Source organism: Lampetra planeri, chromosome 39 (assembly GCF_965212315.1).
Source record: "Lampetra planeri chromosome 39, kcLamPlan1.2.h2, whole genome shotgun sequence".
Lineage (NCBI taxonomy): Eukaryota > Metazoa > Chordata > Hyperoartia > Petromyzontiformes > Petromyzontidae > Lampetra > Lampetra planeri.
The window spans coordinates 3,791,020-3,804,966 of NC_136145.1; the positions used below are offsets into that span (position 1 = coordinate 3,791,020).

At 48.2% G+C, this 13,947-nt stretch overlaps 1 protein-coding gene across 2 annotated transcripts in view; it reads left to right on the forward strand.

Moving 5' to 3' along the window:
- The window catches only part of LOC144731512 (uncharacterized), a 76,101-nt gene continuing 62,154 nt past the window's right edge, over window positions 1–13,947 (forward strand). The window contains exon 1 of one of the 2 annotated variants that reach the window (XM_078612620.1): window positions 1–1,021. In XM_078612620.1, coding sequence (XP_078468746.1) covers window positions 935–1,021 — 87 coding nt within the window. In that variant the 5' untranslated portion in view covers window positions 1–934. The remainder of the gene's footprint in view (window positions 1,022–13,947) is intronic. The other variant, XM_078612619.1, reaches the window with a different exon arrangement.

The window sequence follows — 13,947 nt, forward strand, 5'->3', positions numbered from 1 at the left end:
TGTTTGTTCCGCGCGTGGGCTGTATTTTCTTTTCGGGAAATTTTCCGAGATTCTTGCTTCTTTTTTTTACTTTGCTTCTCTATTCTCGCTCGGGGCTTTTTGGTCGACGCAGCGGCGGCTACGTGGAGGAGGAGGAGGCGGCGGCCAGCCACACGGATGGAGCTGCAAACCTCGGGGATAGCAGTCTGCTTCAAACACCCGCAAACCTTGGATTCCCTCGCCATGAACTCGAGCTGAAGATGTCCAACTTTTCCGCAGGTTACTGCTCAGCTAACTCGTCGACTACGTGTACGCTATGATTCATGGGCAGAGCGAGGTGGTGGGAGAATAGCGTAGGTGGTGTGAGCCTGGCGTAGGTGTCTTTTGGCAGTGATTCTGATATCACGCTCTCTCAAGCTCTTTGACCACAGATGCTAGCCGAGCGTCATCATCTTTCCACTCGCTTCTAGTAAAAAAAAACTCCCCCACCCGTGACCTCGTCTGTTCCTCCACCCCCAGACCTTCCTCTTTTCTGCCCTTGCCTTTAACTCATCGCCGCCGCTTGCAGGAAGCAAGTTACTGTTTTCTCGTTTCACCCCCCACCCTCCCCCGTTTGCATTTTTATTAATTGCACAAATCATCACGGTCACGTGCGCAACTTTTTCACGTGCCGCGGACTCTTCACAATTACGGCACCACAAGCCTCTGACGCGCTCCTGTGTGGTCCGACTTGCCCGGGCGTGCCCGTGCTACGCTCTACCTGCGAAAGAAAAGAGACAGAGAGAGAGAGAGAAAGGTGGAGGTGGGTGGTGGTATATTTCCACGCAACCCAGTCGCAAGACCTCATTGTTATAATTTTTCTTCTTCATTGCGACCGTCTCGACACCAACCCCCCACCGTGGAGACCCCGCGTCCCTGCTTTGCCCCGTGTCTGGCGCTCGGAGCCGGGGTAACGATGTACGAGCGAGGAGGGAGAAGGAGTTACCGCGTGTGTCCCTGCGAAGATGACATCGCAGCTCAGGACGGCGTCACCCTCACCAAGGTGAGAAATTCGGGCGGAGGGTGAAGGATGGAACCCTCCCTTCGAATGTCACCACCACCACCACCACGCCCGGCTGCCCCGTGAAATAATTGTGGATTAAGGCAGCCTGCCCCCCGGAAAGTCGTTGGCTCACGCCCGCTGCTGGTGGATTGACTTTCACGTTTTCGTGTTCGTTTGTGTGTGTGGCTAATGTTGTGCGTCGTCTACTTGTTTACCCAGCGAAGCCGCGAATAAACTTAAGTAAATTGCGAATAAACTTGAGCAAAAATGCCATTATTTGGACCAGAGGACGCCGGCAAAACAATAGTCTACTCATGTTTGGATTGCGTCACGGGATCTTTAACGTCCACCGTGAGACAGACGGTCGCGTGTTTCAATGGTTAATAATTATAATAATACTACACCACTCGCAGTATTAACCAGCGCGGCCTGCCGGTTCTGACTTACCAAACCCCCTTGCAAACGAAATGTCTCCATCTCAAGGGGTTGTCCAGGTATCATTGCATCGAGATATCCCCCTGACCTCGGGAGCGCTGTAGAGGGGACTTGTGGCCTTATTTCACGCCTGGCCAGAGGTCTTGGCAGAGGTGGCGGTACTCACAATTTACCCCACCACGCGCGATCTGCCGATCGACTGGCGAAGTGAACCCGTGGACAGATGGGGTGGTAGGATTTAATAAACGTAACAATATCTGTACAGGTAACATCCCGCACATTTAACCAACATGTACAAAAAGAAACAATAGTCAAAAAGAAATGACGTTTCGTAAATTCACTGCTGGATGAAGGCCTCCTTTTCCCCCTATGCCATGTCGGTCAAACGAGGGGTGGGGAGGTTGTTTGATCATACTTCACCAATTATGGTCGGTGTGCGTTGGTGAATTTGGTGAGTGGGGGTGGGGGATAGGGGCCCCAGAACCGATTTGGATATCACTCGCCACTGTGATTCGCTTGTGGCTGCAATTGGTCAGATTCATAGCTGGCGAAGTGGCTCGCACAGCTGCTATCGATTCTGTGCGTGCGGGTACCACTGCATCGGCGCAGGCGTCGAATCAGAACGTTAATTTACACTGGATGAATCAGATGAGCTATTAAGCTCTTTTTGCCCGACGTTGGGGGGGGGGGGGTGGGAGTCGGCTGGCGACCCCATTTTACACTCCCACTGTTCATATCGCAGTCCAACAAACTCCCGTGAGAAGCACCGCGCAAATTGCTGCCTCCACGAATCGCAACGTAGCGGCTCTCTACGCAGCGTTGCGTGCACCAACGGTGCCGGGATAATTACAAAGAGCGGCCGTGTGCGTCGGCCGCTTAATTAGACGACCCAGCGGGTAGCCGGCGAATGTTGACAAACGGTGGTCGCGATCGCGAGGGAGGGGAAGAGAGAGAGAGCCTCGGTCTGAGCGAAGGAGGCTGGGCAAACAGAATTCAGAGAGAGAGAGGCACGCCATGGGAGACTATTTAGCCCTGGAACGCGCGTTCCGCTTTGTAAGCAAACTGCAACACAGTGCGTGGCTTTGTCGATGCCGGGTCGGCCTCAGTGAGGGCTTCCAGTGTATAACTGATCTGAATTATAGGCGTGTGTGTGTGTGGTGGTGGTGTGTGGTGTGTGTGCGGTGAAGCGGTTTGGTGTCGTCTGGTTTTTACTACGCGGCCCACGGCCCCGATCACTGCCGTCCAAAGCTCAGGGGTCTCCCGGTCGCGGCTTCCGAGTGAAGAGCATCGTCTGTTCCGTGGCCTGTGCACACGTGGAACTCAATGCTGCAACAACACCAACACAAACAACACCCCACCCCACCGCCAAACAAACCACCACCTCTCTCGTTTGTGCGTTTGCCAACATTTTTAATTCATCAAAACTGAACTCGTTCGTAAACAGTGCCACGAAGCAGGAGGAGGACAAAAACACATCCACGGTCTGCCACTGCCTACGACGCCCTTTGATTTAGAGCGGAGCAAAGGGATTTGATTGAGAGCTGTGGATCTCTCGTGCTTTTACACTGCACGCTTTTTTCTGGCGCGGGTGGTGGTGGTGGAAGTTAACGTGAACAGTTTTGGATTGAGCTGTGAACTCTGTACGCTTGAGCGGTTTGCATATGTGTGTGTATGTGGTCAGGTGTATGTATGTATGTATGCACTGTATATTGAACTTCTTTCGCACCGTACGTAGCCAACTGCGCTATTCGGAGGTGCAGAAGTACAGCGATGGATTCTTGAATCTATCGTTGCGGAGATGTGTGTGTTTGAGTGCCGCATATGCATCGGATTTCTCGAGTTGCTTTGGTTACTTTCAGCAAGGAAGAAGTTCAACATAGTGCATATAAACCAAACATTTGTAGATTTTGTCCAAACGTCCCGATGCAAGACCCTCCTGAAAACGATGCTTGAGACATTATTAGGTATTATTATATGTGTATCCTTATACATATGCACGTGTGTGTGTGAGATATGGATTGCACTACTTTAGATACGTATGTATATTGGTGATTTAAACCAGATGATATAACATTGAGTCCAAAAGTGTATTTTTGTTCACAAACCAATACAGAAAGCGCACTAACAAACAATAAAAAACATCTGAAAATAATAATTTTCAATCCTGCCCATGCCGTGTTGGTCATGGGAAAATCCAGGACCTTTGCAGATGCCCTGATTGGGAATCGAACTTAGGTGCCAGCATTCATAGCACAGCGCGCGAGCCACTGCGTCACCGCTCAACAACCCCAAAGGGTCACCCGGTTGCATCCGCGGCTGTGGCCACGTGCTCAGTGCACGGCTCATACTCAGCCCAAAGTTGTCACGTGCCGCGCGTGTCCACAGAGATCCCACGCGCGGGAGACACAAAGGTGGGACGGACAGCTGCTGGTGTGGTAGCAACTCCGACGGCATTGCCTCGCGTGCCAACCCGCATTGATCGGTAAAGCCACGTTGATAGAAACATTTTAATAAAAAAGAAAGTGAATAAAAATACAAAAAAATTAAATGAAAATTTATAATTAAAAACCAAAAAATACGAATGTAGGATGTAGCCTGGTTCTTAAGTTTGGTGAGTGTACTGGCAGTCTATAATGTAGACTGTAGCCTGGTTATTAAGTTTTTGTGAGTGTACTGGCAGTCTATAATGTAGAATGTAGCCTGGTTATTAAGCTGGGTTAGTGTACTGGCAGTCTATAATGTAGACTGTAGCCTGGTTATTAAGCTGGGTGAGTGTACTGGCAGTCTATAATGTAAACTGTAGCCTGGTTATTAAGCTGGGTGAGTGTACTGGCAGTCTATAATGTAGACTGTAGCCTGGTTATTAAGCTGGGTGAGTGTACTGGCAGTCTATTATGTAGACTGTAGCCTGGTTATTAAGTTTGGTGAGTGTACTGGCAGTCCTAAGTCAGGTCTACTCTGTATAGGTTCGTGTGTGGGGTGCGGTAGCGCTACGCTGCACTACGAACCTGGCGACCCGAGTTCGATTCCCGTTCACGACCAACATCAGTGACGATTATCTGAACCGGGCCTTGGCCTCCCCTAGGTCCACTCAGCCTCAAATGAGTACCTGGTGCGGTGTGTAAACATCGCTACTGGGGAGACAAAGGCGGCTGGGCGTGGTGCTGGGCACCCACCCCCTCGTGTGCCGTTCCGGCCTTCATAGGTGCTCGCTAACAGCACTTGCCCAAACATTCTGTTAAGGCTATACGGGGGATCTTTGTCTTTGTGGGGAGCGGTAGCGTAGTGGTCAGCGCACTGCGCTACGAACCCGGCGAGCCGAATGAAAATCCCGCTCACGACCAACATCGCTGATAAATATGTGAACTGGTCGTGGGCCTCACTTAAGTTGACTCAGCCTTAAATGAGCAGAGCGCCTGGTGCGGTGTGTAATAATTCGCACTGGGCGTTGTGTTCGCCGCACCAACGCGTTCCGGCCTTCGCAGGTGCTCGCTCGCAGCACTTGCCCCAGCGGCCCGTGGGGGCTACACGGGGCACCTTTTGCTTTTTGTTTGAGGCTGGTTGGTATATCAGAGTTCTGCTGAGCCTCACCGTGGCCCTAGATAATGGTGAAGAGTTTTGGGAGAGAAAAACAATGTTGGGAATGGGAGAAAATTGTTAATTTTGGTTTGGTTGTAAGTTGAAGGCATTAACAGAAACTTCCTCTCCGTCAAAAGTTGTCTTCGTAGAAACTCCCCTCTGTCAAAAGTTAGTCTTGGGAACGACCAGTAAAAAAAAAATTAAATATATTGTAAAACCTAAATATGAATGCTTTTATTATAGTAACCAGGAATATGTTGGCTCTCTGGTAATATTCTAAATTTAACCCAGGTTACTCATGGACGGAAAATAGTTTCACTGAATTCGACACGTTACCTACTGTATATAAATGTTCCCTACTGTATACACATGTTACGTATATTTGTTTCCAGCCATGTGTCAATCCACTGTTTCAAAAAAATTTTGGGCAAAGTCAACAGTGGCTGTGCTATGGATAGCCTCGTCCCCCGCCATAGCACTATGGAATTTGCACCACTGGCTCTGCAGGGCTATACACAGGATGGGCACTGCCTCAATGCCTCATTGCCCACGATTATAAGACAAAGACAAAGATACCCACGTATAGCCTGAACAGACTGTCGGGGCAAGTGCTGTTCGCGAGCACCTATGAATACCGGCACGGCACATGAAGGTATGGGTAGCCAGCACCACGCCCGGCCGCCTTTGTCTCCCTAGTGGCAATATTTATACACCGCACCAGGTGCTCAATTGAGGCTGAGTCGACCTAGGGGAAGCCCAGGACCGGTTCAGATAATCGTCACTGGTGTTGGCCGTGAGTGGGAATCGAACCCGGGACGTCAGGTTTGCAGTGCAGTGCACGAACCGCTCCCCAGTTTATGAGAACAAAGAAACACGCAAACACCTGCGCTCCCAGTTGAGTCCATGAATCTCTCCATTGCACGATGTCCACTTGAAATAAGGCTTTCAATACAGTCCATTTAATCATTCCCATCTCCGAATGATGTCCTTTGGCATCGCATCATTAAGAGATAAGTTATCTCCAGGGGAAGTGGCCGCCGGGTGACTCAGAGGTCAGATTCCTGAGTTGCTGGGTCGAATCCAAAAGAGCGGCCTGGTGATGATACCGGGACTCTCAGTCGTCTCGTCGTGAACAGAGTTGTGGGTCACCAGCGACTGCACCATGAACCCGTCGCGTAAAATTTGCTTCTGCATTTCATCTGGCTAGAGTTCAAGCTGTGAGAGTTGAAAACAATATACAGTAATCCCTCGCCACTTCGCGGTTCAAGTTTCGCGGCCTCAGTGCATCGCGGATTTTTCTAACTGATTTAAAGGCCTCATTATACCTGTGCAGTAACACCATCATCATCATCATTCATCATCACATTCATCGACCTGCACAGGTCTGTCATCGTCGTCATTGTCATCGTCATTGTCATCGTCGTCGTCGTCATTACTGGAGTCAAGTCTCAAGATACTACTGTCATTGGTGAGTGTAGAACACCATGATACGTATCGTATGAGAGAGAGAGAGAATGTATAATATTAAGGTTTTATAATTAAATAGATTTAAGTAAAATATATATATATAAAGTATAAATATACATATTTTAAACATTCTGGTACCCACACACACACATATACGGAAATTCCTAGGGGGCCAATCCTACTTCGCGGATTTTCACCTATCGCGACGGGGTTCCGGTCCCCATTAACCGCGATAAACGAGGGATCACTATCTCCGTTTGATGCGACTCAGTGGCAAAGCGGGTGGGAATGTGTTGCCAGAGTACTGAGTGGACCATGGAGAGGTCACGTGAGGGTATATCAGAGGTGGCTCTACGGTGTCCACTTCCGCGGGCCGTTGTCAAACACGATGGGCTCTTTGGTTCTTTCGGTAAAGTCACGTATAAAGATAAAATAAAAAATTCAATCATAGCATACGACGTTTCGATTGCAACACAAGCAATCATCATCAGGTATAAATGAAATAGCAACAAAAATCTAACCAGAAAACTATAGACAGACATATAAGCAGACAGATATCACCATGTGTTGCTCTCTCTCTATGTATCTTGGTGATATCTGTCTGCTTATATGTCTGTCTATAGTTTTCTGGTTAGATTTTTGTTGCTATTTCATTTATACCTGATGATGATTGCTTGTGTTGCAATCGAAACGTCGTATGCTATTATTTAATTTATTATTTTATCTTTATACGTGACTTTACCGAAAGAACCAAAGAGTAATTCCTGCAGTCACGAAAGCTCCAAAATAAGATCAAACACGAAGGGGTTTGCGCCGCATTGTGAGAGATCCAAACGGACCCTTCATGTCCATGACATGGCGCAAATAGCGCAATCGTGGATATTTATTTCCGCATGAAAATTATATGTAGGGAAATTCAAGAGGCCAAGTCATCTCATAAATGATGTCATGAGCTGCACAAATGTCTGCTACCCATGATGCCATCACTTACCCATAATCCGTGTCAGTCTGTGTCACTCCCATCGCTCTATTTTCATTTCAGACAACTTCCACCTCTGCGGAACAACAGATTCCTCATTTGGTGGCTGACCGGTCATTGTGTTCACAAAAAAAACACAACCCCCATTCCAGACACAACACATTTTGTGAAGACGTGAGTGAGCAGAGCTTGCAATGTTGACTTTTGGAGTATCCCATGTTGCGTTAGAGGGGTGGGTTTGGCTGTGTTTATGCAACCTCACGCCGCGCCTTCCCCCCCCCCCCCCCTTTTCCATTGGTCACTTGGTATGTCCCCTTCCGCTTGGAGAAAATGCAGCTTTCATACATTTATTAAGTTAGGCGGAAACTCGGGACAAATTGTGCTTGTATATGTCCTTAAAACAACAAGCGATTAGCACAGCGTGGAGGTGCCGCCGGCACCTTGTCATCTCCACAACACGTTCAAACAACGTGAAGGATTCAACAACAAGAGACCTGGGGTTCAAAACGAGCACAACCAGAGGTTTGCCACTGCACGATGGCATTGCCAAAGCCTCCCCGCCTCTGTCCGCCCAGCAGCATGGATGGGGTTAATCGACCCACAGTGCGTGTGGTGGGGCAAAGCGTGGGTACTTTCTACCCTTGTCTCTAGAACTCCCTCTGGTGGTGTGTATATATGGCACCTGCCAACAGTGGCTTGAGCAATGAAGTTACATTGCTGATGGGTGTTCCTTTTGGCGTTTAGGATTTCAAACGAACGCATGTGTCCGCTGCCATATAGAGAGGCGAGAGGGGAAGAGATCCAAAGCCGAATTGTCAAGGCATTTTATTTGTTTTCATTTCATACTTTTGGGCATTGTACGACGTTTTGCTAGCGAGCAGGCGAAACTGCGTGGATTTCCACTTCTTGGCGAGTTCCTTCCCTGAGTTTGGCTGGAAGATTAGCCGTCTGTTGCGCCCGTTTATCGATTAATGGCAAACTTAAAATGACGGCGAAATCTGCGTCTCGCGTAGGATTAACATCGAGCTTCACGTAAAAGACGCTGAACAGAAACTCTGGGGAATGATGGGACTCATGGGGAAAGGGAGATGATGTATTTCTGGATTTATTATGAAAATAACACGAAATAGCATGCACGCACCCACACACGCATGCAATGTTGGTATTGACACTATGCCAATTTGGTAGGTCCACTCTCTCTGCCTTGTAGTAATATCATAAGCGCAAGAGGGCTCACGCGCAAATCAGCGGTGGCCACGTCCTGTGTTTTTTTGGGGTTAAAAGAGGTTAAAAGAGCACGTAATGGCCACAAGTCCTTTTGCTGATCCACTGCTGAATGAAGGCCTTGCCTCCAAATGAAAACCGCTGCCAACACTCACGATCCTGCGATGTATAACAATCCACCTGATTTCATCACTCCATCTCCACGGCGCGACGAGCCCCTCGGACGCGTTCTCTTCCACGGCCACGGCTTCGTCGTTACGGAATGTTTTTGACCATCGGCCATCCTGGCCGTGATGCATTTATTTAGCCAGGGCCCACTTTATTTTCCTAACAGTTTTTTTTTCCCTAACAGTTTGAACGATGCCGTTTATTAACCCGCGTGTGTTCTTCTAATAATGTTGGCTGCAGGGTGGCACAGCGGTTAACGGCCGTGCCTTAGTTTGTTGTCCTTTCACCGGCCACCTCCGATTGGCACTTTGGCCACGTACGGTGCGAAAGAAGTTCAACATATATACAGTAAATAGCAAGGAGCACATGGGTTCGTTTCCTGAGCCTGGTGCCGCTGTGTGTGGAGTTTGTATGTTATCCTCCCTCTTCTGCGTGGGTTTACCTCCGTGTTCTCCAGTTTTCTCCCATAGCTAAAAAAAACTCCCATAAACTGTATATGGTGTTATTGGCCAAACATCCCAATGCTGAAAAATTACCTGAAAATGACTTATTTGGGATCACACTTAGCAGCAGCAGCATCGCCCCCTACTGTGAAAACTTGGGCAGGACTCTCCCTAATAATAAGGAAGGGTCATGAGACTCAGGCTTTCCTGGGTAAACAAGCGAAAACCTTTTTTTTTATGAGAGCATATTAACAAGGGAGACTATTTAATGCCAGCAATTCCCAAACATCACAGACCGACAGACCGCACCGCAAACCCTCGAAACATCTTTGACAGACCACCAATGCATCGGTAACTTTTACATTTTATTTGTACCGGCAGCTCCTCCAAAATAGTAGCATGGGCGACAGTTCCACGGACCACTTCCCCGCCACCCCCCCCCCCAACCGCGGCCTTACTTTGCGAACCACGCGTTTGGGGCACGCTTCTTTCACGATTGTTGCCCGCGTGAAATCAATATTGCTGGTGTGTGGGCAGGCCACACCGACGGGGGACGGCTGTAATTGAACTTAATTGGTTGTTGGTGGGGTAGGGGTGATTCGTTTTTTTGCAACGTGTGTCGTTGTGACTGTGCGTGAGAGGAGAGAGTGAGTGAGTGAGGCCAGGGGGCTGGGTGTGGAGAGGAAAGGAAAGGCAGCCGAACGGAAATAGAGAAGGGGAGGTGAAGGGAACGGTTTCTTTTCTACAGTGCTGTGATTGTGAGTTTGTGCGTGCGTGTGTGTGTGTGCAAGCGTGTGTTGGCACTGTGGCGTAGCGGACAACCGCACTTTGGCGACGAACATGGTGGAATCTGAGTTATGATTCCAGGTCACGGTCAACGTCACATTTTTCCGAACGATTCCCGGGGAGCTAACCGAGGTCGAGCGAACCTCAACCGAGTATAGCTGGTGTGGCGGGATTGAATCAGAATCAGAAGATTTATATTATAGTGCAGGAGAAATCCGATGAGCTATGAAGCCCTTTTCCCACATATGTCCAGTAGGGGGCGAGTAAGAACGTTACACCAACAAACAGCAACACGTGCAGAGCACAAGAAAGGCTATACATAGCACCCACACCTCCCTCACGTGTTGCCGGATACCAGCCTCATTCTATGCTCGTCAACAGCATTTTGTCAGGCTCTGACATTTGTTTGCAAGGCGTGCGGCGCGTCGAACGTGCTCACGAAACCGCAGAACACATGACCGCACGTGCCACAGGGATTTCGCGATGAAAGCCAGCAGGGTGCCACTCAACAATAATAATGATTTAACTTTTTTTGTTTCTCGTATTCGCTTTGTTTCTGGACCTTTCTTGCCTAGCTTGTGTGCCCTGTCGTGCACGTGCACGACCACAATGCGGAGGATGCTGATATCCGTGACCGTGCCCGCCACAGGGATTTCACGATGAAAGCCAGCAGGGTGCCACTCAACAATAATAATGATTTAACTTTTTTTTGTTTCTCGTATTCGCTTTGTTTCTGGACCTTTCTTGCCTAGCTTGTGTGCCCTGTCGTGCACGTGCACGACCACGATGCGGAGGATGCTGATATCCGTGACCGTGCCCGCCACAGGGATTTCGCGATGAAAGCCAGCAGGGTGCCACTCAACAATAATAATGATTTAACTTTTTTTGTTTCTCGTATTCGCTTTGTTTCTGGACCTTTCTTGCCTAGCTTGTGTGCCCTGTCGTGCACGTGCACGACCACGATGCGGAGGATGCTGATATCCGTGACCGTGCCCGCCACAGGGATTTCACGATGAAAGCCAGCAGGGTGCCACTCAACAATAATAATGATTTAACTTTTTTTTGTTTCTCGTATTCGCTTTGTTTCTGGACCTTTCTTGCCTCGCTTGTGTGCCCTGTCGTGCACGTGCACGACCACGATGCGGAGGATGCTGATATCCGTGATCGCCTTTCTCTCGGCTTGAGTGCTGCACTCCACGAAAAGGCGATTTTTACCGACTCGCATCTGTGAAAAATTTAAAGAGCTTTAGAGCTCGTCGGATTCATCCTGGCAGTCTAAATAAAGATTGTGACTTGGTGCGCGCAAAGGTGTTCGTATATTTTCTGGAAGTGTTTTAAGCATTGTCGCAATTTATGCCGATCCTGCCCTGTGAATTTTATTTATCAATCTGCAGATAGTCATCTTGTAGGAGGCCAAATTTGAGAATGATTGTTGGTTTTCAGATTTTTTTTTGCGCGTGATTTTCCCAGGCATAGACTCAATAATGTTTGTGCCAAATGTCGGCTTTCTAGCCCCTCTAGAGCATCGTTAGAATGTAAATCATTTGCTTAGTCAAGATGTTCTGTTTGTGTAAAATGTACTGATACTACATGGAAGTAAAGTTTAAATAAAATTTATATTTTTTCCAGCAAGATACTGTTTAGACTAATATAATTTTTTGAAAAATCACTTAAACAATATATTATTCTGTGCGTGTACCATAATATTGTATTACTGTATACACAATTCTTAAAAATTAATCTTCAAATTATACTATTAATAGTAATCTACAGCCGGCTGTCACGCCATTGCTGGATGAAGGCCTCCCCACTCCTTGCCGTCCATTGTTTGACCATATTTCACCACGGTGGGCAGTTAGGGCTAAGGCGCCATGATTGCTCGCTCGCCTGGTATACAGGAGGTCGTGGGTTCGATCCCGACCCTGATGCCTGCTGTATATTGGAGTATGAGTGTCTTTCTCTCATCATCACCACTACTGTGGCTAAGATATGTTAACTACCTCGCCTGGTATACAGGAGGTCGTGGGTTCGATCTCGACCCTAATGCCTGCTGTATATTTGGAGTATGAGTGTCTTTCTCTCATATTCACCACCACTGTGGCTAGGAGATGTTAACTACCTCGCCTAGTATACAGGAGGTCGTGGGTTTGATCCCGACCCTGATGCCTGCTGTATATTGGAGTATGAGTGTCTTTCTCTCATCATCACCACCACTGTGGCTAGGAGATGTTAACTACCTCGCCTAGTATACAAGAGGTCGTGGGTTTGATCTCGACCCTAATGCCTGCTGTATATTGGAGTATGAGTGTCTTTCTCTCATATTCACCACCACTGTGGCTAGGAGATGTTAACTACCTCGCCTGGTATACAGGAGGTCGTGGGTTCGATCCCGACCCTGATGCCTGCTGTATATTGGAGTATGCGTGTCTTTCTCTCATCATCACCACCACTGTGGCTAGGAGATGTTAACTACCTCGCCTAGTATACAGGAGGTCGTGGGTTTGATCCCGACCCTGATGCCTGCTGTATATTGGAGTATGCGTGTCTTTCTCTCATCATCACCACCACTGTGGCTAGGAGATGTTAACTACCTCGCCTGGTATACAGGAGGTCGCGACCCTGATGCCTGCTGTATATTTTGAATTTGTGTGTCTCCCTCTCCCCGTGGTCACGTGGATTTTTCTCCGGGTCCTCCGAGCTCGTAGCGCAGTGCGCTAACCACTAAGCCACCGCTTTCCTCCTACATCACGGGATGTACAGAGTGATCCAAATGTCTTGTGACCACCACCCGCCACCCCAAATTAATTGACTCATAAAATGTTTTTTCCTTGCCTTATTAATTTCCGTTTTCACAACCCCATTGGTATACAAAAAATATATATATTCAGCTTTAGAAAAACAAATGGGGGTAAAGAGACATCTGGACCACCCTGTATATATGGCTAGGCGAAACGTTCATATGACCTGAAGCCAATACATATGAGCGAATGCTGCTTAAATTTCGATTTAAAGCTTTCGTGACTGCAGGGATTCATCTTATTGGTTCTTTCGGTAAAGTCACGTAGAATGGAAATAATAAAATAATAAAAATAAAACATCATAAAATAATTCTCACGACGTTTCGGCCACAACCCACGGCTGCTTGCATTGTGGCCGAAACGTCGTGAGAATTATATTATGATGTTTTATTTTTATTATTTTATTATTTCCATTCTACGTGACTTTACCCGAAAGAACCAAGAAGACGAATGCTGCTTGTAAACGTGTGCACGTGTGGGGTGTGTGTATGAATTGAATTGGCCAAATGTGGCCAAACGTGCAGGACCCTCCTGAATAAATAGTCTAAAGACTCGTCAACAGGATTGGCCAGACTGCTCACTGGGAGACCCATGAAGGAGGGCATTGAGGACTCCAGCGTGGCCTTGCTGGATAAATATTACAGTACGATACTGTATTTTATTATATCTTCAGTGGGGGGGGGGGGTGCAGGGGCGAGTGGGCATATGAAAATAGGAGGGGGGGGGGGACCGCTTAAGGGAAGTATGAGTGAGTAATTGTGGCCCGGATTCAAGACCCCCCCCCCTTCCTCCCACCCTGCTTGTGTACCCCCCTCCTCCTCCTCCTCACCACCACCACCGCCCCCCCCCCACATCCACCCAACACTAATGGTTGCCACATGTGACAGCACCGGCAATTACCAAGGCCACTCTGTGTATGAGTCTGGAGGGGTGTGTGCGTGTGTGTGTGCGTGTGTGTGTTGCTGCATTGCGTGGTCGGCGTATATAAGGGTGAACGGGTAAGCGAGCATTTTGCCCAGTTAGTGGGCGCGTTATTTAATATGTAAG